At 42.3% G+C, this 22,130-nt stretch overlaps 1 protein-coding gene across 2 annotated transcripts in view; it reads right to left on the bottom strand.

The window, feature by feature from the left end:
• The window catches only part of LRPAP1 (LDL receptor related protein associated protein 1), a 46,157-nt gene extending 24,307 nt beyond the window's left edge, over positions 1-21,850 (bottom strand). The window contains exons 1-2 of one of the 2 annotated variants that reach the window (XM_033950229.1): positions 21,583-21,850; positions 5,046-5,190 (exon numbers count right to left, since the gene is read on the bottom strand). In XM_033950229.1, coding sequence (XP_033806120.1) covers positions 5,046-5,190; positions 21,583-21,840 — 403 coding nt within the window. In that variant the 5' untranslated portion in view covers positions 21,841-21,850. The remainder of the gene's footprint in view (positions 1-5,045; positions 5,191-21,582) is intronic. The other variant, XM_033950239.1, reaches the window with a different exon arrangement.
• Positions 21,851-22,130: the final 280 nt, after the last annotated feature.

Here is a 22,130-nt window from a genome sequence, read left to right as displayed (position 1 = left end):
GATGAATGCTTTTTTCTTCTCTTTGATGATGTCCGAGATCTCCGTAGAGAACCACTGTGGCTTGTTGTTCCTATTCCGTTTGCTTACTGATTTAACATAGCGGGTTGTTGCTTCCTGTATGGTGGCTTTCAGAGTTGACCACATTTCTTCCACGCTGTCAGTGTCTGCTTGGCTTTGTAGCGCCTGGTGAACGAAGTCTCCCATGTCTTGGAAGTTTGTGTCTTTGAATTTGAGAACCTTGGTCATTGAGGTAGATTTCGTGAAACCTTTCTTGAGATTGAACCATATCATATTGTGGTCACTGGAGGCCAAAGTTTCACCCACCGAGACCTCTGTGATACTTTCCCCATTGGTAAGTACTAGGTCCAGTATTGCCTGATCCCTTGTTGGTTCAGATACCAGTTGCCTGAGTCTTGCTCCATTCAAAGAGTTTAATAGCTTCCTGCTGTTGCCGGAAGCAGAGGAAAGTGTGACCCAATCCACATCAGGCATGTTGAAGTCACCTACCAATACTGTGTCACCCCGCAAGGTGATATTCTCTATATCTCCAATTAATTCCTTATCTAGGTCATCTTGATGTCTTGGGGGTCTGTATACTACGCCAAAATACAGGCATTTGTCCTTCCCTCTGGCCAAATTTACCCAAAGGGATTCCCCAGTGTACTGTACATCCGTGATTCTGGTGACCTTAATGTCATCTTTAGTATATAATGCTACACCACCTCCCATTTTACCCTCCCTGTCCCTGCGAAGCAAGTTGTAACCTGGTATGACCATGTCCCACCCGTGGGAGTCTGTGAGCCAGGTCTCAGATATCGCCACTACATCCAGGTCAGCATCCCTCATTTCTGTTTCCAAGTCTAGGATCTTATTTCCCAGACTGTGGGCGTTGACTTACATAGCCCTCCACGTTGTGTGTTTGTTGTATCTCAGTGGGGACGATCCCTCTTTATCAACTAGGACCCCATTAGCATTATTCGCATGTCTCTTACACTCCCTAACATTATTCGCCTGTCTCTTACACTCCATAGACCCAGAGCTAAAGCTTGAACCTGTCTCGGACTCCCCATGACTATAGTGTGCTCCTATCTCAGGCTCGGTAATGTGTGTACCCTGTGGGGGTATTCCCGTTTGGGCTACTCGAGCTCCTTTAGTGCAATTTGCAACGTGTGCACTCTCTCTGGTCCCAGAATTATAATGTGTACCCTCTCTAGACCCAGAATTGCTATCAATTCTGGATCTAGAGGGGGTACACATTATAATTCTGGGACCAAAGAGAGTGCACACGTTGCAAATTGCACTAAAGGAGCTCGAGTAGCCCAAACGGGAATTTCGATTTCATTATTTTTAAACATACCCCAATTCAGCTATAACCACAGGAAATTTTTGATATTTAAAAGACAGCAATGCCGCTACTATCTCTGATGCTATAGAAGCTGTGTAATTTTTCAAAATAAATTTTGTTATTTGGAGCATCCTTTTTAGTTCTGAAAGGAGATCGGGGACATTTACATAGCATTAAATGGTGCACATAGGACATTTAATGCTTTTCCATAGATTTAGTCTGAATTGGTGATGTCTTTCTTAGGGGCAATTCCTCCACGTACCATGATGAGAATGAACCTCACTTCTAAGCTCTTCCTTGCTCCTTTACATCCATCATTCCTTTTCTAGGGTTCATACTCCTGAACTTCTTCCAAATTACATTCTCTGAGGCAGGCTACATACCAAATTTATACTGGGCATCTGATCCTTCTTTGGACTTTTTGGGTATATAAATGCTTATGAAGTTGCTGACCTGCTGTTGGAGATCTGTAGCCTGTCGCTGAGATCGTCTGAAGTGCCTGAGGATTGGAGGGTGGCCAATGTTGTGCTGATTTTTGAGGGGGGCTTCGGGGGAGATCTGGGAAATTGCAGACCAATGGGCCACATTTCAGTGCCGGGCAAAATGATGGAAACAATTATAAAAAATAAAATTGTGGAACACGTAGACAAAAATGATTTAATGAGACGGAGTCAGCATTGGTTCAGCCGAGGGAGATCTTGCCTCACCAGCTTGGTGCATGTGAAGGTGTGAATAGACATGTGTATAGAAGTGAGCCAGTTGTAGTGCTGTATCTAGATTTTCAGAAAGCTTTTAATAAAGTTCCTCATGAGAGGCTCCTAAGAAAATTGGAGAGTCATGGGATAGGTGGCAAAGTTTAGTTGGTTATCGGACAGAAAAGAGAGGGTAGGGTTAAATGGTCATTTTTCTCAATGGAGGAGAGTAAACAGTGGAGTGCTGCAGGGGTCTGTACTGGGACTGGTGTTCTTTAACTTATTTGTAAATGATCTGGAAATTGGAGCAATGAGCGAGGTGATTAAATTTGCAGATGACACTAAACCGTTCAAAGTTCTTAAAACGCATGCAGATTGTGAAAAATTGCAGGCAGACCTTAGGTAATTGGAAGACTGGGCGTCCAAATGGCAGATGAAATTTAATGTGGACAAATGCATAGTGATGCACATTGGGAAGAATATCCTGAATCACAGTTACTGGATGCTGGGGTCCAACTTGGGGATTAGTGCCCAGGAAAAAGATCTGGGTGTCGTCGTGGACAGTGCGATGAAGCCTTCCGCCCAATGTGTAGCGGCGGCGGCCAAGAAAGCAAACAGGATGCTGGGAATTATTAAAAAAGGGATGGTTAACAAGACTAAGAATGTTATAATGCCCCTGTATCGCTCCATGGTGCGACCTCATTTGGAGTATTGCGTTCAATTCTGGTCTCCTTATCTCATGAAAGATATAGTGGCGCTAGAAAGGTTCAAAGAAGAGCGACCAAGATGGTAAAGGGGATAGAACTCCTCTTGTAAGAGGAAAGACTTAAACAGTTAGGGTTCTTCAGCTTGGAAAAAGAGACAGCTGAGGGGAGATATGATTGAAGCCTACAAAATCCTGAGTAGAATGGGTACAAGTGGATCGATTTTTCACTCCGTCAAAAATTACAAAGGATTAGGAGGCACACGAAGTTACAGGAAAATACTTTTAAAGCCAATAGGAGGAAATTTTTTTTCACTCAGTGAATAGTTAAGCTCTTGAACGCATAGCCAGAGGTTGTGGTAAGATTGGATAGCGTAGCTGGTTTAAAAAAAAGTTTTGGACAATTTCCTGGAGAAAAGTCCATAGTCTGGCCAGGTACTAGTGACCTGGATTGGTCACCGTGAAAACGGGCTACTTGGCTTGATGGAACATTCGTCTGATCCAGTAAGGCTATTCTTATGTTGATTAATTTGTATGCTTTGTGTTTTATGTATGATTTTTTATAATAAAATTATTGGATTCTGGTCTGCTTTATTGTTTATGGGATCTTTTTACTAAAATTACAATAAGTACACACGTATGCTTACTGCAGCTTGAAAGGGCTTACTGCGGGATATGCTGAGGTGTCCCATAGTAATTTTGCACTCCACGTGCGCACACTGGTGCTGCCCGATTCAGGCAAAATAAAATTTGATTCGATTCAGCCTACTGAATCTATTTTTCGATTTGATTTTCCTGCCCAATTGAGTGGTATTTTTCAAATATCCTGGTGGGTTTATTTTATAGCCTCTTCACCCCTTTTGCCCTCTTCTACCCAAATTGATCCTGTGGTGTAAACAAAATAAACAAAAAAAAAGACTTTTCCTCTCTCTGTTAACTAGCTCACGTTCGCAGTCTAACACCAGCCCTGGAAAGATACACATTTCAAATCTGACATATTGTAATCACAAAACAGAAAATAAAAATTATTTTATCTACCTTTTGTTGTCTGGTCATTTTTCAAATCATGTTGGTCCCAGGCTCTGGTTGTCTTCTGATAACTCACTTGCCAGGGTCTCCTCCTTTCTCGGTGCTAACCATCCATCTTCTTTCCATGTTCTCCCCTTTTGTTTCCCTTCCCTCCCCCGGAGGTCTGGTATCTTTCCTTTTTTTCATTTCCATCCCCCTGCAGCTGCAGCGATGGACCCTCACCATTCCCAGATCCACCACCTCTCCTTTTCTCAACTACACTTTCATCTAGTATCTATCCCTCCTTCCCCACCACCCCATGGTCCACCAGATCTCCCTTTCTCTTCCCAACTACCCTCCTATACAGTATCTCTATCACCCCCTCCACACCATCCTTTGTGTCCAACTTCTCTCTCTTTCTGTTCCTTCCCTCCTTAAATCCCATTATCCATCTCTCTCCCTCTCCTGTTTTTAGACTCATTATTTCTTCCCTAACCCCAGTCCAGTATATGCACATCTCTTTGAACCCCCCTTCCCTCCCTCTGTATACTTCTATAAGGCCCTCTTCCGAAGGCCTGCATGTTCCCCCAGCTTCCCTGTCCACCATCCATCCTCCCTCTGAATCTTTTATCCATCATATCCAGCACCTCTCTTCTGTGTCCTTGTCCCTCCATGCCCAACATCTTCTCCATTTCATGTTTCTCCCCCATATCCAGCTTCTTCCTTCTCTCTTCCTTACCGCCAGTATCCCCTTCCCCAGGTACAGGCTGTCTCCTACTATTTCTCCTGCCATCCTGCACCCTGCCCACCTACTTTAGAGCAGTATATTTGGTAAGGAGGACTCTGAGGCAAATAATCTCTTAGAGGACTGGCTGGAGTGGAGCACAGTGTTTAGAATGACTCCTCTTCCAGAATGCTCCATATTACTTTTTCCAAATTTGACATTCATTTACACTAAGGGCTCCTTTTACAAAGCTGCACTAGCGGTTTTAATGCACGCACTGGAATAGCACGCGCTAGGCGGAAATCTACCGCCTGCTAAAAAGGAGGCAGTAGCGGCTAGCGCGTACGGCAATTTAGTGGGCGTTAAGGCCCTAGTGCGGCTTTGTAAAAGGAGCCCTAAATATTCATGAAGCTGTTTTATGACATTTATGAAGTTCTAAAGGCAGGGATGAATTGACCCCTATGTTTTTTGGTAAACAGGCAAGCATATCTGAATCATGGTTCCTTACTAAAATACCATATCCTTACAATGACTTAAGAACATAAGAACATAGACAAAACTTGAAAGTCTTACCACTGAAGTGGCGTCTGAGCTTGGCTTCTTTTTCTCCATCTTCATCTAATCCTTCAGCCTTCAGTTTTTTCCAATGCAACTCATCTTTTTCTTGCATTTTTAGGTCACTGTGCAGTTCTGCCAGCTTCACAGCAGAAAGGTGCAGCTTTGAATTGAAAACAGTAAAATAATTACTCCACAAGTATCAGTCTATGCATTATACTACATAGTTTTGTCTTGAAATCTACAATATTTGTCAAAGAAAAAGAAAATTAACTTTTTCTCTACCTTAGAGATTCTATGTACTTGATCCAAACTTTTTTTTATAAATCTTTATTCATTTTTAAAACTCACAATAAGTGTAACATAAAATACAATCATTTTATACTTTAATATCACTTAATATATCATCAAATTCAAATTCTTATCAAATATTCCCCCTCCCTTATACCCAACAATTATTCATAAGCAAAAGAAATCATGAAATATTCCCACCCCCCACCCCACCCTGGACCTGTATGAACAAAAGGGAAAAAATTAATGTATTCTATGCAGTAATTTCAATCTTTACAGTATCTTGTTAATAGCTCCCAAATAACCTGAAATTTCTTAAAATTTCCCTGCTACATGGCAATTATCCTTTCTATTTTGAATATGTGATACAAAGAGTTCCACCAAAAGCTATAATTCAGCCTATCCCAATTTTTCCAATTATTCGTAATATGTTGTATGGCAACCCCTGTCATAATGAGTAAAAGCTTATTGTTATTAGAGGATATTTGGCTTTTAGCCCTCATTGACATGCCAAACAATACGGTGTCATAGGATAATGCCACCGGATTATCTAACAAATTATTTATTTGACCCCAAACTTTCTTACTTCAGATGGTCTTTGTCTATGCTAGGAGATCATGCCACAGAATCAACACCCCTTCTGTGAAATTTCAAAGTGAATATTCAATTAGGCACTTATAATTCTGAGATTCTTTTCATGAAGGAACCTCCCCCCCCCCCCAAGAAATAGTCATGAATATGTAAATGATTATGTACCTATTTTACCCCTTTTTCAAAATAAGATTTCTGAGTTAAGAACAAGGCAAAGATGTTAACAAACACCCCACCTAACATAATGATAGAAGGCAGGAAGAGCTGTGCTTTCTCAGTATCTGGGTGAAACTTAAAACAGAGCTCTTGTGGCCTACAATGGAGAAACTGTAACTGCAAGCCACACTATGGGCTCCTTTTACTTAGGTGCGCTAGCAATTTTTAGCTCACGCAGAAAATTACCGCGTGGTACACTTCTAGCCAGCTCAATGCTGGCGTTAAGGTCTAGCGCGCGTGGCAATGTAGCACGTGCTATTCCCCGCGTTAAAGCCCTAATGCGGCTTCGTAAAAGAAGCCCTAAGAGTCTCTGCCTATAGTAAGCATAAATAAGGAAGGAAATGAACTCAGGGCCGAAATCCAAAACACAAGCTAAGTTGCGGGCTATAATAATACTAATTGTAACACCATTTTTTCCCTTGAGAAGCATACAGTGTGCTTTGTGTGGTTTAATTTTGTGGTTGACCATTATGTGTTGTTAATAAGATTATATATATTATATATATGTTAATAAGATTATATATACAACACATAATGGTCAACCACAAAATTAAACCACACAAAGCACACTGTATGCTTCTCAAGGTCACCTGACCATGGTCATACATGCAGAACACAGATAACCCCTATGCAAATAATGGACCAAAAACTAGGAAATACTAATATATACAAACCAAACCCTAAGATTCAAGACTCTGCATGCAGTACAACCCCACAGAAAAAGAAACAAATGCCTTTCTTCCTGAAACAGTGCAAAATATAAGACAGCAGATGTAAATTCTCAAAATTGACACAATTCAATCACTCCCCCTACCTTTGTTGTTTCCCTTCCTTCATGCTGTGCCTCATCCTCAACTAGGTGCCTCCCTCTGGCGGGTGTCTTACCTTCTGGCCAGCTCTCACCTGGCTGTTTTATGCTGCTTGCGGAGTTATATTCTTGCCGGCTCCCTCCTCCTCCCTGCTGCAGTGTGCACAAAGCCGCAGGCGCCCGCGCTTTATCCAGAAGCATTCCCTCTGACGTTATGACATCAGAGAGAAAGCTTCAGGTTCAGGAGCAGGATGCGCGGAGGAGCCGCCACCTGTGCCTTTGTGCATACTGCGGGAGTGAGGAGGAGGGAGCCGGCCAGAAGATAACACTGGAGGCGGCAATGAAAATGCCGCATCCGGCCCGCGGGCCTTGAGTTTGACACCTGTGCTCTAGACAAAACATTAAAAGCCCCTCATCCCTTTTTCAAATAAACTGAAATGTGCCGACATGCTAGGAGGAAAACTAAACCATCTGCAGATTACTGTAAATGGCTTGAAACCTACTTTATTCATGCTGGCTCATCTGCTCTGCTCAGCAGGACCACAGATATGGATGCCTAACTCTACATTGCTGACTGCAAAGCTAATGCAACCGGCTAAGCCAGCAGATTGAAAAGCAACTTTTTAAACTTGTATTCCAGGTAGGTATTCTCACCTGGCTGGATGCTAATACTCTGCACTCAGATTTAAAGCGAGTGACAATAGAAACCAAAAGGAAAGGACACACAAAGAACAAGCAGAAAACCCAAAGTAGAGAAGCTGTGTTGCCACTAGTTAAAAATTAATATAAGCAGAATGAGAAAACAGCTACAGGCATTTTTCAAAATGACTTTCTTTCTAAAGTGACAGATCACCCAGCATACACACAATGAACATATTGTATAAATGTACATACCAGTACATGACAAATTCCAGGTACTAGGATGCCATGGCAACTGGAAATTTGAGTCTTTCATGTTTTTAGCAGCTGGAGCAGGAGTTTCTTCTTCCTTTCTACATTATATGGCTCGGTACAAATCTGAGCCTTGTGGGAATTCTCACTTCTAGCATTTGCATGCAATTTAAAGTATTTAATTTATTTAAAAAATGTATACTCCACTCTATCATGGCATATTATTCATCCATGGATTAAAACCATAACAAATATTTTATTTATCACGTTTATATACCACCTCAAACAAAATGCTCCTTCAAACATGGCACCGTGACATTGAAATAAGAAAACACAAAACCACAGTATTTAAATCAAAAATTGATTAAATTAGAAGGAACAGTGGTGGATTTGTTTTTAATTTATAGTTATTCATTTATTACATAAACATAATAAAATTACAGCAATAAGAAAAAAATTAAACAAAAAATATATTCTAAACATTAATATTGCATTAAATCAAGCCCACATTGAGGCTGCTTTGATAAGTAACAAGTATCAGTTTAGGAAATCAAAATTTTTTTTGTTGCTCTTCTTCAAATCTTACAAGCAGGCAAAAAATAAACATTTTATTCACCTTTATCCTCAACTTCTAATCATTCTTTTTCAGAAATTGAGGTACATTTTTATCTTAAAGAAACAATTCCAACTGAGTAGGATCCACAAAGTATATTTATTCTTTCCTAAGTTAACCAGGCATTTTACAAGGGAACTTAAGGAAAAATGAAGCTCCTGTGGCCAAAGTTCTAGACTTTAGATGTAGGAACTGCTTTCCGCATAATTGTGTCTGCCTGGCTACATCAGGAAATATCATTAATTGCTGTCCACAAAACAGAGCCTGCTTCTTTTTGAAATATAACCTCAAAATATCTCTTTTTTTGTAATTAGTGGTGGATTTTTTATTTACCTAATACAATGCGCTGTCGCACAAAATTCAAATATAATCTTATGACACAATATTTTTGAGATTAACTGGGATCTCAAGTGCTCACAGCCATAATATTGACGTATATTTCAAAATCAATGGCCGATACCGTGAGCTATCATTGAACCCTTATGTAATCTCTATGCATTTTATTGTGTCTACTTTTTTCTTTTTCCTTTTTTTCTATTATAATTTTCCTTTTGTAAAATATATAAATTATTTGTTTTACTTTCCCATACAGTGTGAAACCACTTATCTTATTTTCATTCTTAGTGTTTCTCTTGATGTTCATTCACTTCAATATTTTATTCTCACTTCCTTCATTGGATATTGTATTTTACTTTCTTTCTACGGAAGATCTCCGTTTCGCACCCAAATTTTAATATAGGGCTTCGTCAGGAAAGCGATCACATTCACTATAGAAAAAGCAAATTTCATTAATATTCACTTTAAAACCGTAATTCTTACCTATTTATATTAATGTTTAAATACTTTGCGCTAAACTTGGTAATATGGTGATAGCTAATGGGAACAATTTTTCTTTATACTACAACTTTTACGTAATATATATTATATATACTATATTATATTATACTATATTATAATTCTTCTTTGCATAATGCTTTGAACTTCCTTATGCCTTATATTCTATAACACGTAGTGTTACAGACACAAGCAACCACCCTTCCGTAATACACATATATCCTCTATACCCCCTTCTACTCAAAATAACCTATTCGCCTACCTCGCTTATGATCATGACATGAAATGAAGATTCTGTAGACTGGGGTCTCACAGCAATTATAAGAGACTTCTTCTTGATCTCCATACCCAGCTACTATCCATCGGAGAATGCGCCAGAGTCTGACTCTTTCTCATTTAAACCTTATCAGTGGCGTCTGACATCACATCCGGTGAAATCGGAGAAGCCACAGCCCTACTGAGACTCCACCCCCTAAACGTACGTCATGACGTCATTCAAATTTAACTGAGATTTTACTGTCCTTCATTATAACTAGCACTCCTTATTCTTTATATATAAAACTCACTTCTCATTTACACTTCTACACTCATAAACATTTTTCTCACATTTGCTTCTAGTTTTTCTTTCAAAAAAAGGTTTGCCAGTTAATGGCTATATTCAGCCCTTGGGGTTGTAGGCTACCCAAACGCTCAATCCACCTTTGTTCTGCCTGTAGCAGCTTCCTCCCCCTATCTCCTCCTCGTATTGATGTTTCAATTTTATCAATTACCATACATTTTAGCTGTTGAAAATCGTGATTATATTGCATGCAATGGGCTACTAGTGGGGCTTCTTTTCTTTGATGTTTCAAACAAGACTTATGTTCCGCCATTCGTACATTCAACCGCCTAGTTGTTTTCCCTACATAAATTTTCTGGCACGGACATGTAATAATATATACCACATGATCTGACTTACATGTAGTCATATATTGTAGGGTATATTGCCTGTGATTTCTTGGATGTTCAAATATACTGCCTTGAATTGTTAATTGACAGATCTGGCATGCACCACATTGAGAATGAAACCCTCTTCGTTCTACATTTAGTTGATTTCTATCTACTTTGTATCTAAGGTGTTCTCTCAAATTCCTACCTCGAGTGTAGGTTAGCTGTAGTTTAGTGTTTTCAAAGCATGGACTACGTTGCACTATTCGCCAATGATTCCGAATCTTGTGGTATATATTATTACATGTCCGTGCCAGAAAATTTATGTAGGGAAAACAACTAGGCGGTTGAATGTACGAATGGCGGAACATAAGTCTTGTTTGAAACATCAAAGAAAAGAAGCCCCACTAGTAGCCCATTGCATGCAATATAATCACGATTTTCAACAGCTAAAATGTATGGTAATTGATAAAATTGAAACATCAATACGAGGAGGAGATAGGGGGAGGAAGCTGCTACAGGCAGAACAAAGGTGGATTGAGCGTTTGGGTAGCCTACAACCCCAAGGGCTGAATATAGCCATTAACTGGCAAAGAAAAACTAGAAGCAAATGTGAGAAAAATGTTTATGAGTGTAGAAGTGTAAATGAGAAGTGAGTTTTATATATAAAGAATAAGGAGTGCTAGTTATAATGAAGGACAGTAAAATCTCAGTTAAATTTGAATGACGTCATGACGTACGTTTAGGGGGTGGAGTCTCAGTAGGGCTGTGGCTTCTTCGATTTCACCGGATGTGATGTCAGACGCCACTGATAAGGTTTAAATGAGAAAGAGTCAGACTCTGGCGCATTCTCCGATGGATAGTAGCTGGGTATGGAGATCAAGAAGAAGTCTCTTATAATTGCTGTGAGACCCCAGTCTACAGAATCTTCATTTCATGTCATGATCATAAGCGAGGTAGGCGAATAGGTTATTTTGAGTAGAAGGGGGTATAGAGGATATATGTGTATTACGGAAGGGTGGTTGCTTGTGTCTGTAACACTACGTGTTATAGAATATAAGGCATAAGGAAGTTCAAAGCATTATGCAAAGAAGAATTATAATATAGTATAATATAATATATAATATATATTACGTAAAAGTTGTAGTATAAAGAAAAATTGTTCCCATTAGCTATCACCATATTACCAAGTTTAGCGCAAAGTATTTAAACATTAATATAAATAGGTAAGAATTACAGTTTTAAAGTGAATATTAATGAAATTTGCTTTTTCTATAGTGAATGTGATCGCTTTCCTGACGAAGCTCCATATTAAAATTTGGGTGCGAAACGGAGATCTTCCGTAGAAAGAAAGTAAAATACAATATCCAATGAAGGAAGTGAGAATAAAATATTGAAGTGAATGAACATCAAGAGAAACACTAAGAATGAAAATAAGATAAGTGGTTTCACACTGTATGGGAAAGTAAAACAAATAATTTATATATTTTACAAAAGGAAAATTATAATAGAAAAAAAGGAAAAAGAAAAAAGTAGACAATAAAATGCATAGAGATTACATAAGGGTTCAATGATAGCTCACGGTATCGGCCATTGATTTTGAAATATACGTCAATATTATGGCTGTGAGCACTTGAGATCCCAGTTAATCTCAAAAATATTGTGTCATAAGATTATATTTGAATTTTGTGCGACAGCGCATTGTATTAGGTGGATAGTGTATTTCACAATAACAATTTAAGTGGGGATTTTTTATTTAAACATTTACCCCCTCTTCTACGACACCGCGCTAGCGGTTTTTAGCGCAGAGAGCCACGCTGAATGGACCACGCTAATCTCGACGCTCATCGAGTTCCTATGAGCGTTGGGAGCAGCGCAGACCATTCAGTGTGGCTCTCTGCGCTAAAAACCGCTAGCGTGGTTTTGTAGAAGAGGGGGTTAATCCTAATGGGTCGAATCTGGAGACTGAATGTCGGTCTTTCCAATTCCTCTCTGTTTTGTTAACAGCCCTGATTTTTTTTTTTGCCCGATGTCACAGGTTAGGTGGTTTTGTGCTTTCTTATTTCAATGTTACTGATATTGTTGGTGCCATGTTTAAAGGACAACAAAACACACTCCAAAAATACTGCCAAAACCTAAATCAGATACAACAATGAGGCAGAAATAGTCAAAAGGGTTCACAAAGGGGGCGCTCAGGAACCAAAACTGTGCACACCATGCAACACGTGTGAAAAATAGCAGAATGATATCAGTTGTTAAGGGTGTTCTCAGTGTGAGCAAGCAGTAACAGGAGACAATCTCCAATACTTTGTAACTCAGGTAGAGGTAATATACCCCCACCCGCACACCATCACTGAGCACCCTGGGCGTGCAAAAACTCAAAGTGAAAATGTTAACAAATCAGCAGCGAATAAATCAACTAAAGTGAATAACAGGTGAGACCTGAGCGACCCCTGCGTGAACCCTACCAGCCAAAACCCCAGCACAAAATCAAAACATCAGCAAAAAGTAGCTTACCGTATTTGCCGGCGTATAAGACGACTTTTCAGTACCTTAAAATCCTCCCCAAAGTCAGGTGTCGTCTTATACGCCGGGTACTGTTTACATGCCCTTACTTTACATGCCCTAACATCTCCTTCCTTACCTCCTTACGGTGCTAGTAAACCTGCCGGGACATCAGCGGGGCCATGGCGGGACATCAGTGTGACAAGGGTGCCATCTCCTTCATCCTGCGCAGCGGGAAGCAGCGGCGCTCTGGCCCCACCCCTTTTCTCTTTACTACGTCTCTCGCACATGCGGCCGTGTGTGGAGTCTAGCCCTTAAGGAAGTTGCGGGGGCGAAAAGGAGGTTTTTGAAGGCTTTTAAAGGGAAACTGTCATGCCAGCAAACTTGCTAGGGACTTGCCCGGCACTTGCTCTCTCCCTCTATGTGTTATCTTCCTTCTATCATTGACAGTTTCAGTTTGGTTAACAGTTTAGAAAACAAATAGCATGGCAGCTCCCATGGGTTTATTGTTCTATTCAGCTTTAGTGAATTAATTAAAATTGTTGAAATAAATTCTGATGTTCTTTTAAGTTTTATTTGTTGTGTAGAAGGTGTGCGGAAGAAGGGGTAGTCTTATATGGCGAGTATATAACAAACTCTATATTTTAAATGTAAAAGTTGGGGGGGTCGTCTTATACGCCCAGTCGTCTTATACGCCGGCAAATACGGTAACTGAAAAATGAAGCAGGAACTCATCTCAAAAGCACAAAAGTGAAACGCGTCCGGAAAACAGGTTCAACCGAGCTGGTTTCGGGGAAGAACCCTTCTTCAGGAACCCATGAACCCGACGAAGAAAAATGTGGGCGGCTGGAGGGCGGGGCGGCCAAGGAGCAACGCACCCACGCTAAAGAGCAGACAGCAAGCAACGTCATGCATACATACACCAATCCCACAACAGAACCAATCACTCCAATCACACAACAGCAAAGGAGCAAAACATAAGAATGTAAGAGAGCTGAGCTAATGGGAGTAAGTCCAGCAATTTTGTGTGTGTGATTTATGAATATTTGAGAGATAATGCTGTGTTTTTTTGAGTTTGATATTTTTTTGTTTTTCATCTAGCAGACCTCTACCCTGATGCAGGAATCGAAACGCTGGTCATGCCAGCAATGGTCCGGTGGCGCAATTGTTCAAGTTTACAAGTTAAGATTTTATATGAAATATTGATCTGGTTTTTCAAGTTTTGAAAAGAAAAAAAAAATTGTTGAAAATATATGGGAGGCCAATACAGGTGACAGACAGTTAGCTTCTTTCAAGCACTCTATAGTTCACTGCAGAGGATCCCCGGTTTATGCTGCGAGGTTTATGTAAACACTGCTGGATCTTTTTGCTTTTGTTCTGAAGATATATGTTTGTGCTGGGTCTTGTTTATTGATTCAGACTGCACTATTAAAGTATTTGACTCATATAAGATTAATAAAAATGAATAACACCAATCATACAATGAATAGTGGTCAAATCAGTGCACCACTTGAATTCCAACACATACCATGCAATGTTTTTCTTTAATTATATCGGTCATAGACCTACAAAAGACCCTAAGTGCAAAGAATGCAGGGGTAAAGCTTATGGGGAAGGTGGTGAAACTTTGTACCCATGTCATTGTCCAATTCTTCACATTTTGCCTGTTATCTATTGAAGATATCTTGCTCTGCACTGTGCATTCTTCAGCAACTATCAATTTTTCCTTAAAATATTGTTCTAACCTTTAAACAAAGAGAAAATCAGCCTTCTTCCACCCTCGTTAAGGTGGAACCCTTCCTTTGGGGGATATATTTTCCCTCACTCCTTCTGCACAATGTTTTGAAACATCTTACATGCAAAAAGAGATATGCAACTGGCATTCGAGATTCAATGAACGAGCAGATAATAGGTATACTGAAATATTCAGACTACACTTCTCCCTCGGTATTTGCGGGAATTAGGCGCAGAGCCGGACCGCAAAGTGTGAAAAATCGCGAATAACCTCTCGCCCGGCTCTGACCCACCCCGCCTCCCTCCTGCATCCCCGGAACCTTGCCTGGTGGTCTAGCGGTGAAGCAGCAATCTTCCTATGCTCCTGCCCCATGCAGAGCTGTCATCAGAATGGCTGTTGTGAGTTCCCGTCGTAGTCTCTAGACTGCAACGGGAACTCACGGCAGCCATTCCGATGACGGCTCTGCACAGGGCAGGAGCATAGGAAGATCGCTCCTGCCCCGTTTCACCGCTAGACCACCAGGTAAGATACCGGGGAGGCTTGGACGGCTTAAAAATAGCAAATAAATGAAAATAGTTTTTTGTGGGGGAAAAAAACAAAACAAAACAAACAAACAAAAAATCGCAAATAACCGAATCCGCGGATACTGAATTTGTGGATTCTGAGGGAGAAGTGTATTCTGTATATATGTCTGGTTAAATGACAATATATCACATAATTTTTACCTCACTTCATGTGAAAGTTGAACACTAACTAGAACAAATGACTTAAGATTAACCAGGTGGCATCAATGTTTAACCACATAGCTCATTGTACCATGTCCTTACTAACTTAAGCAACAGATAAGGAACCTTGCTCTATTGTGGTATCTATTAACTAATTCATTCTCCAGAGTAGTTCAAACATACTTTATTTAAAAATACATAGCTGTTAAATTCTTGTACAAGAGGCTCAGGTTATAAATGCTTGCAATGAGAAAGGGTTTAAATTTCATAGATAAGTAAATGAAACTTTTGCTGCTGTAAAAGCACAAGTACTATAAATTGTACTTTTTAAGAACTTATTCTCTCTTCAGTTTGGGGCTAAACTGTGCTAGGATTACATTGGTAGGAAGAGAAATGGAGATTACAGTAAAGGGTAATGGATACTGCGCACCTGGAGCAAAACCTTGAATACAGCAGATGTCAGCAGCAGGGTTGTGGAGTTGGTACAACAAACTTTTGACTCCAGCTGATATTAGACTTTAAATTTTTTGTTCCGATTACAAAGTACTGGTAAAAACCCACATATTTACCAGTACTTTAGATTCAAGACAAAATATATAAAGTATAAAATGATAAATATACCATATATTATAAAAGTTGTAAATTTTTATTTTGAAGCTAGAGTCAAAGTCGGTACATTTTTTATACTCCAACTCCACTCAAAATTGCTTCCGACTGACTCCACAGCTCTGGTTAGCAGACAAGTCCATGTCACAGGTGCCGGTTAGAGAATTGGGTTGACGCTGAGCTTACCACGGCAAGGATCTCCCTGTCACGATAAGTTTAGTGGCAAACCCCTCCTGTGAAGAGTACGTGCAGGAGGGATGCCCAATCCCTCCTGCTGGAACGCTCCCCATACATTGTCAGCAAGATGGATGCCCAGTCCCTCCTACCAGAATCCCCCCCGGTACATGGGGGGGGTGACCTAATGGATCTGACCAATCGGAATCTTAGGCCACTCCCAGTGCATCCCAGAATGCACTGTGAATTGGGCCTAAGATTCCAGTTGGCCCAGGTGCCTAAGGCCCCTCCTATGGGGCTTGGGGGGGGGGATCCGGCAGGGGGGGATGTCCATGATGTACGGGGGAGGTGGGGAGTTCCGGAAGGAAGGACTGGGACTTCCTCCTGCCGGCCATGTACCGGGGGGGAGGGGGGACTGGCGGCTGCTAAACTTATCTCGGCAGGGAAATCCCTTGCCACGATAAACTCAGCAGCAGCGTCTACTTACAATATGGCCTACATTGTACACATCTTCCGCAGGCCTTGGGATATGCGTATGGCTGCCTAGGTCCACCTAAGGTTACTTCCGGGCCAAACCACGCCCACACCTAGTCTTAGGTGAGCTTAGGCAGGCTTGCACGCCTCCTAAAGCTCCTGTAGGCGCCCTGCCTCGGGAGGGATTTTTTTTTTTTTTTTTTTTAGAAAATGTACGTCCCAATTGACTGGTTAGGCAGCAGTTGGCTGCTTACAATCGGGATGTTGTTTACAGGGTGCAGGGTTTACATGGTGGAGAGCCTAGCAGGACAACGCAAGACACAGCAGTTGAATATTAACCCATTCCCCCCCCAGTTTATATTTGAGTCAACCTTTTTCCCTCCTTTTTGGGGGACAAAAGGATACCTCAGTTTATATTTGAGTATATACGGCAGGGCCGCCATCAGGGCAGTACTACCAGTCCTGCATTCAGGGGCCCGGAGCTGAAAGGGGGCCCGGGCCACTAGTGTACCTAGGGGGGGGGGGGGCGGTGCGCCCCGGTTGCACGCCCCAAGGGGGTGCACAGGAGAGAGAGCTGAACGGGGACGATGGGGGACCCGCGGGGTTAAATATAACTCAAGCCGCGAGGCTTGTCTTCTACTCCGACTGCCCTGCCGCTCACACAGCCTATCGGAAGTCTTCCCCGACGTCAAAAGGGGGAGGGAGTGCGTTTTTGGACACAGAAGGCATGGACTTGGGAGAGAGGAAGGGAGGGAAAGAGATGCTGAGGTGGGGGAGGGAATGGGTTTTTGGACACAGAAGGCATGGACTTGGGAGAGAGGAAGGGAGGAAAAGAGATGCTGAGGTGGGGGAGGGAATGGGTTTTTGGACACAGAAAGCATGGACTTGGGAGAGAGGAAGGGAGGGAAAGAGATGCTGAGGTGGGGGAGGGAATGGGTTTTTGGACACAGAAGGCATGGACTTGGGAGAGAGGAAGGGAGGGAAAGAGATGCTGAGGTGGGGGAGGGAATGCATTTTTGGACTCAGAAGGCATGGACTTGGGAGAGAAGAAGGGAGGGAAAGAGATGCTGAGGTAGGGGAGGGAATGTGTTTTTGGACACAGAAGGCAAGGACTTGGGAGAGAGGAAGGGAGGGAAAGAGATGGTTGTGTACACGGGGAATAGAAGGAGAATTTTTGGTCATAGGGAGGGAGTGAGGTACAGACAGTGGCATACCAAGGTGGGGGTGGGGCCGGTCTGCCCCGGGTTTACGCCCCAAAGGGGTGCACAGCTGGCCACCCTCCAGTGTTCTCCCTAGGCTGGCAAACTGCGTCTCTTTAGCCACTTGAGTGCCACTGCCGCCATTAGGAACAGGCCGGTGCCAAGTTCTCCCTGCTTTTCCCTGTGGGGCCGACCAACTCTCGCCACCCGCGTCAATTCTGACGTCGGAGAGGACGTTCTAGGCCAGCCATTCGCTGCCTGGCTGGCCCAGAACGTCCTCTCCGACGTTAGAATTGACGTCGAGTGGCGAGAGTTGGTCGGCCCCACGGGGAAGAGAAGCAGGGCGAACTCGGCGCCGGCCTGTTCCTGATAGCGGCAGTGGCAGCCTATTCCCCAGTGGCGGTGGCAGCATTTTTCCAATGGTGGTGGCATAGGGGAGGGCAAGGAGAAAGAAAGAAAGGGGGGGACAGGGAGCCAGAAAAAAAAAAAAAAAAGAAAGGGGGCTGGGTGAAACAAAGAAAAATGGGGCACGGAGAGAGAGAGAAAGACAGACATATAGAATGAAAGGGGGTATGGAGAGAGAGAAAAAGAAAGAAGGGGGCAGGGTGAAACAAAGAAAAAGTTTGGGGAGGGAATGAGGTCTGGAGGAGAGGAAGCATACAGGAGGCTGAAAGAAGGGAAGAAATATTGGATGCACAGTCAGAAGAATAAAGTGCAACCAGAGACTGATGAAATTACCAAAGGTAGGAAAATGATTTTATTTTCAATTTAGTGATCAAAATGTGTCCGTTTTGAGAATTTATATATGCTGTCTATATTTTGCACTATGGCCCCCTTTTACTAAACCGCAATAGCGTTTTTTTAGCGCAGGGAGCCTATGAGCTTCAAGAGCAGCGTGGGGCATTCAGCGCAGGTCCCTGCGCTAAAAACCGCTATAGCGGTTTAGTAAAAAGGGAGGGGGAATATTTGTCTATTTTTGTATAGTTGTTACTGAGGTGACATTGCATAAAATCATCTGCCTTGACCTCTTTGAAAACCCGCGGAATATAAATGATAATTAACATTTTCTCTGCGTACAGCGTGCTTTGTGTTTTTAAAATTTTATTGTTGGTAGATCATTTTGACTTGGCCACAAAGGTAAGGGGAGGGAGGGGAGCTGCTGAGTCTACCTTGACGTGGTTGCAGGCTTACAAATCTTTTGGTCAAAGAGTGCGGCGACAGAGAAAAGTATGTGTGTATTCGGCCCATGGAAGAAGGGTGGGTTGGGGGGGGGGGGAAAGGGGTGCGTGGGGGGCCCAATAGGATTGCTCAGTAAGGGGCCCAGAAATTTCTGATGGCGGCCCTGATATACGGTACCACTTTTCTCTGGGAACAACCAAAGTGGTTTACCTATACTATATGCAGATATATATATATACACAACTGTGTAGCCCCAAAATTTTAAATTTTGTTTAGATTCTTATTTTGTTACAGGAATAGTCATTTTGTTTAGTTTTATTTTTGTTTCAGGTACAACGTGATAAGCGTTTTGTCTTTCTCTAGTGCGTCTGTGTGTGAAAAGTAAACATACACATTGAGGAGCAGATTCTATAAAAGATGGCCGCAGATTGTGCATCAATCGCACAACAGCACTGTTTCTAGAATCATGGCTTTATGAAAGGTTGCCGGAATTGTAGATCAGGGTTTTAAAGGCCTACTTTTCCGGCACCTACCTTCACATGGATTGCAGCTACAGAGGTGCTTTATGATGCTTCTGGTGTTAGCTACGCCTACAGTGGCATTAGGAGTTGTAAAGCACCTCCATAGCCGCGATGAAGGTGCCTACATTTTTGTTTTAAAACTTTTAATCCTGCTGAAGTGGCTGTTTACATTAAGTTAGGCACCTAACTTAAGGGACCATTTACAGAATATGAGCTTGAGTGCATACCATAACCACACTTGCAAAACCCTATAACCTTTTAGAGGCTAAAAACACCACAGAAAATATTTCACCTGAATGCACAAAGTTGTCCAAAAAAAATCAGCTCTTTTTAACTTGGTGTCTCAAAATTTTTTTAGCTCTGGCACACTAAATGGAGCTTATGTTTTCCATGCACATTATAATTGAAATTATAAAATTGCAAAACCAACAACAAAATTAAAATTAGAGTTATTTATTAAAATTGTTTAAGCTATGTATGGGTAATTGTAACAACGTGAAACTAGATACCACGACCCGAAGAAACAAGTCTTGGAGTACAGGAAAGGAGAGGAAGAATGTCTGAGGGCACAGGGGATGGAAGAGGTAAGAGGAAGAAAATCTGGTGGCACAGAGGGAGAGGAGGGTGAGAAGGAAATTTGGATACATGCATGGTGAGGGGAGATGAAATTGCAAATAATGGAGAAGAGGAAGGGAGAGACGGTGCATGGAAGGGGATAGAAAGATTTGAGATAGGGCATAAGGAAGAGAGAGAGAGAGTGAGTGGTGTTGGACATGGGGGTAGATAAGAGGGAGAGAGAAATACACAGGAGGAGAAGGGGAGAAGGAAGGATATGTTGGATCAGGAGCAGAATGAAGTGATGGATAGATGCACAGAATTCTGCCTGGAGTATACAAAGAGGTAGAAAGGGGTGAGAGGGAGAAATGTTGGATATGGTGGTGGAGAGGGAACAGAGGGACAGACTGAAGGGAATGCAAGGGGGCGGGATGTTGTACATAGTGATGGAGGGAAAGATGTGGCATGGTGCTGGAGAGGGGTGATAGAAAGAGAAATGGGCATGGGGCTGGTGGGCAGTGGTGAAAAATGTTGCACATGATCCATGAGAGAGGGAGAAGTGTTGGACTCATGGAGGGACAGAGGGAGATGTTGGGGATGAGGTCCGGAGGAACGGAAGTGTGCAGGAGGCAGAAAGAAAGAAACATTGGATGCACAGTCAGAAGGAAGTGCAACCAGAGCCTCATGTAAATCGCCAGACAACAAAGGTAGGAAAATGATTTTATTTTCAATTCAGTGATCAAAATGTGTCAATTTTGAAAATTTATATCCGCCGTCTATATTTTGCACTATATTTGTCTATTTTTCTATAGTTGTCACTGAGGTGACATTGCATATTTTAAAGTCATCTGCCTTGACCTCTGGAAAAAAAACAAATATAAATGATAAATTAACATTTTCTCTACATAGTGTGTTGTGTGTATTAATAAGATTATATCTGTGTATGTGAAAATTGGATGGATGAAATTACATTACAATTAGTACTATTATTATGGAGGTGGGGTCAGGGGCAGAGTACTCAATTGATGTGTTACACTTAGGGGGTACTTGGCTTGAAAAAGTTGAGAAACACTGTAATGTAGCACAGATTGAAAGACAATGTACAGAAGAGGCAGCTGCACATTCTACTTAAATTGGGTCCATATATCAACAGACCTTGAGAATGTGGCTTTTGAGCTACTGGATCCTATTAGTGGAAAAGCATCCAACTCCTTTTTCTTGTCTGCATCGATAACGCCAACAGAGCTACCCTGGACCCTCCAAATGCAATCCTTCATTACTAGCAGTTTGCCACAATCTTTGAAGTGGAAAGTAAGGGTTTGGGGGATCTGGAGAAAAGTCACAGTTAAAACGACGCTTTGGTAAACTGCTGACAGACAAGATAATGGCGGTGGATCCTATACTCCCGCTGGGAAGATCCAGCACACCTCCAGCGGCTCAAATGCGGCATCCTCTCATGCGCGAGCGAAATCGAGCAGAAACCATGCTCAGGGATCCGCCTTTTATCCAGTCCCGTTCCACCAAAGGGGATCAGAAAGGCTTGAACCTCAAACCTACTGAAAGCATATGCCTACCATTATAACTGGGCCATGCAATCAGCAGGAGGAAGAGTCAAGTGTACATGAGCGTAACAATGTGGCGCAATCCCCTCATATCAAGCTACCACTTGCAGTCGGGGGACAGGAGGATTTTGCCAGCCACAGACACTCACCCGTTGCGCTTTCTCCCACACCTGGTTCAGTTTAAGAATCCGGAACTCGGCTTCCCCACGCTGCGTCTCTCTCTCATTCACCTCTCGCGAATATTTGCTATTGCCACCGCCACCCCCCAGAGAAGCGAGCGGCAAACAACCGAGCAGCACGAGCCCGAAAAAGGCCAGAGGCAACATAGCGGAGTGAAGTACGGCAGGAGAGCGCATCGCCAGCCACAGTCCTTCAGGGTACCAATACACGACCCACTCCTCCCCCATAGCACAAGCCACCAATCACTGCTCGTTTAGGAACCACTCAGCCCGCCTACCAAAGGCAAATCCACCAATCAACGCTCCATAGGTCTTCCGTTGGCAACATGTCGCCCCACCCCTATGGTCACACTCTACCGTCACTACTCTCAAGTCATCAGGTAGCGTCGTCCTCTTTCTGTTCTTTGACCCACCAATCATCATCCCATTGTTCAATCAGCCCGCCTCTTAAAGGCAAAGCAACCAATCACAGCTCAGTTAGCTCTCATTTTTCCCTCGCTCACCTACCGCTTTTTCCC

Source organism: Geotrypetes seraphini, chromosome 1 (genome assembly GCF_902459505.1).
Source record: "Geotrypetes seraphini chromosome 1, aGeoSer1.1, whole genome shotgun sequence".
NCBI lineage: Eukaryota > Metazoa > Chordata > Amphibia > Gymnophiona > Dermophiidae > Geotrypetes > Geotrypetes seraphini.
This window is presented reverse-complemented; position numbering and strand designations above follow the sequence as displayed.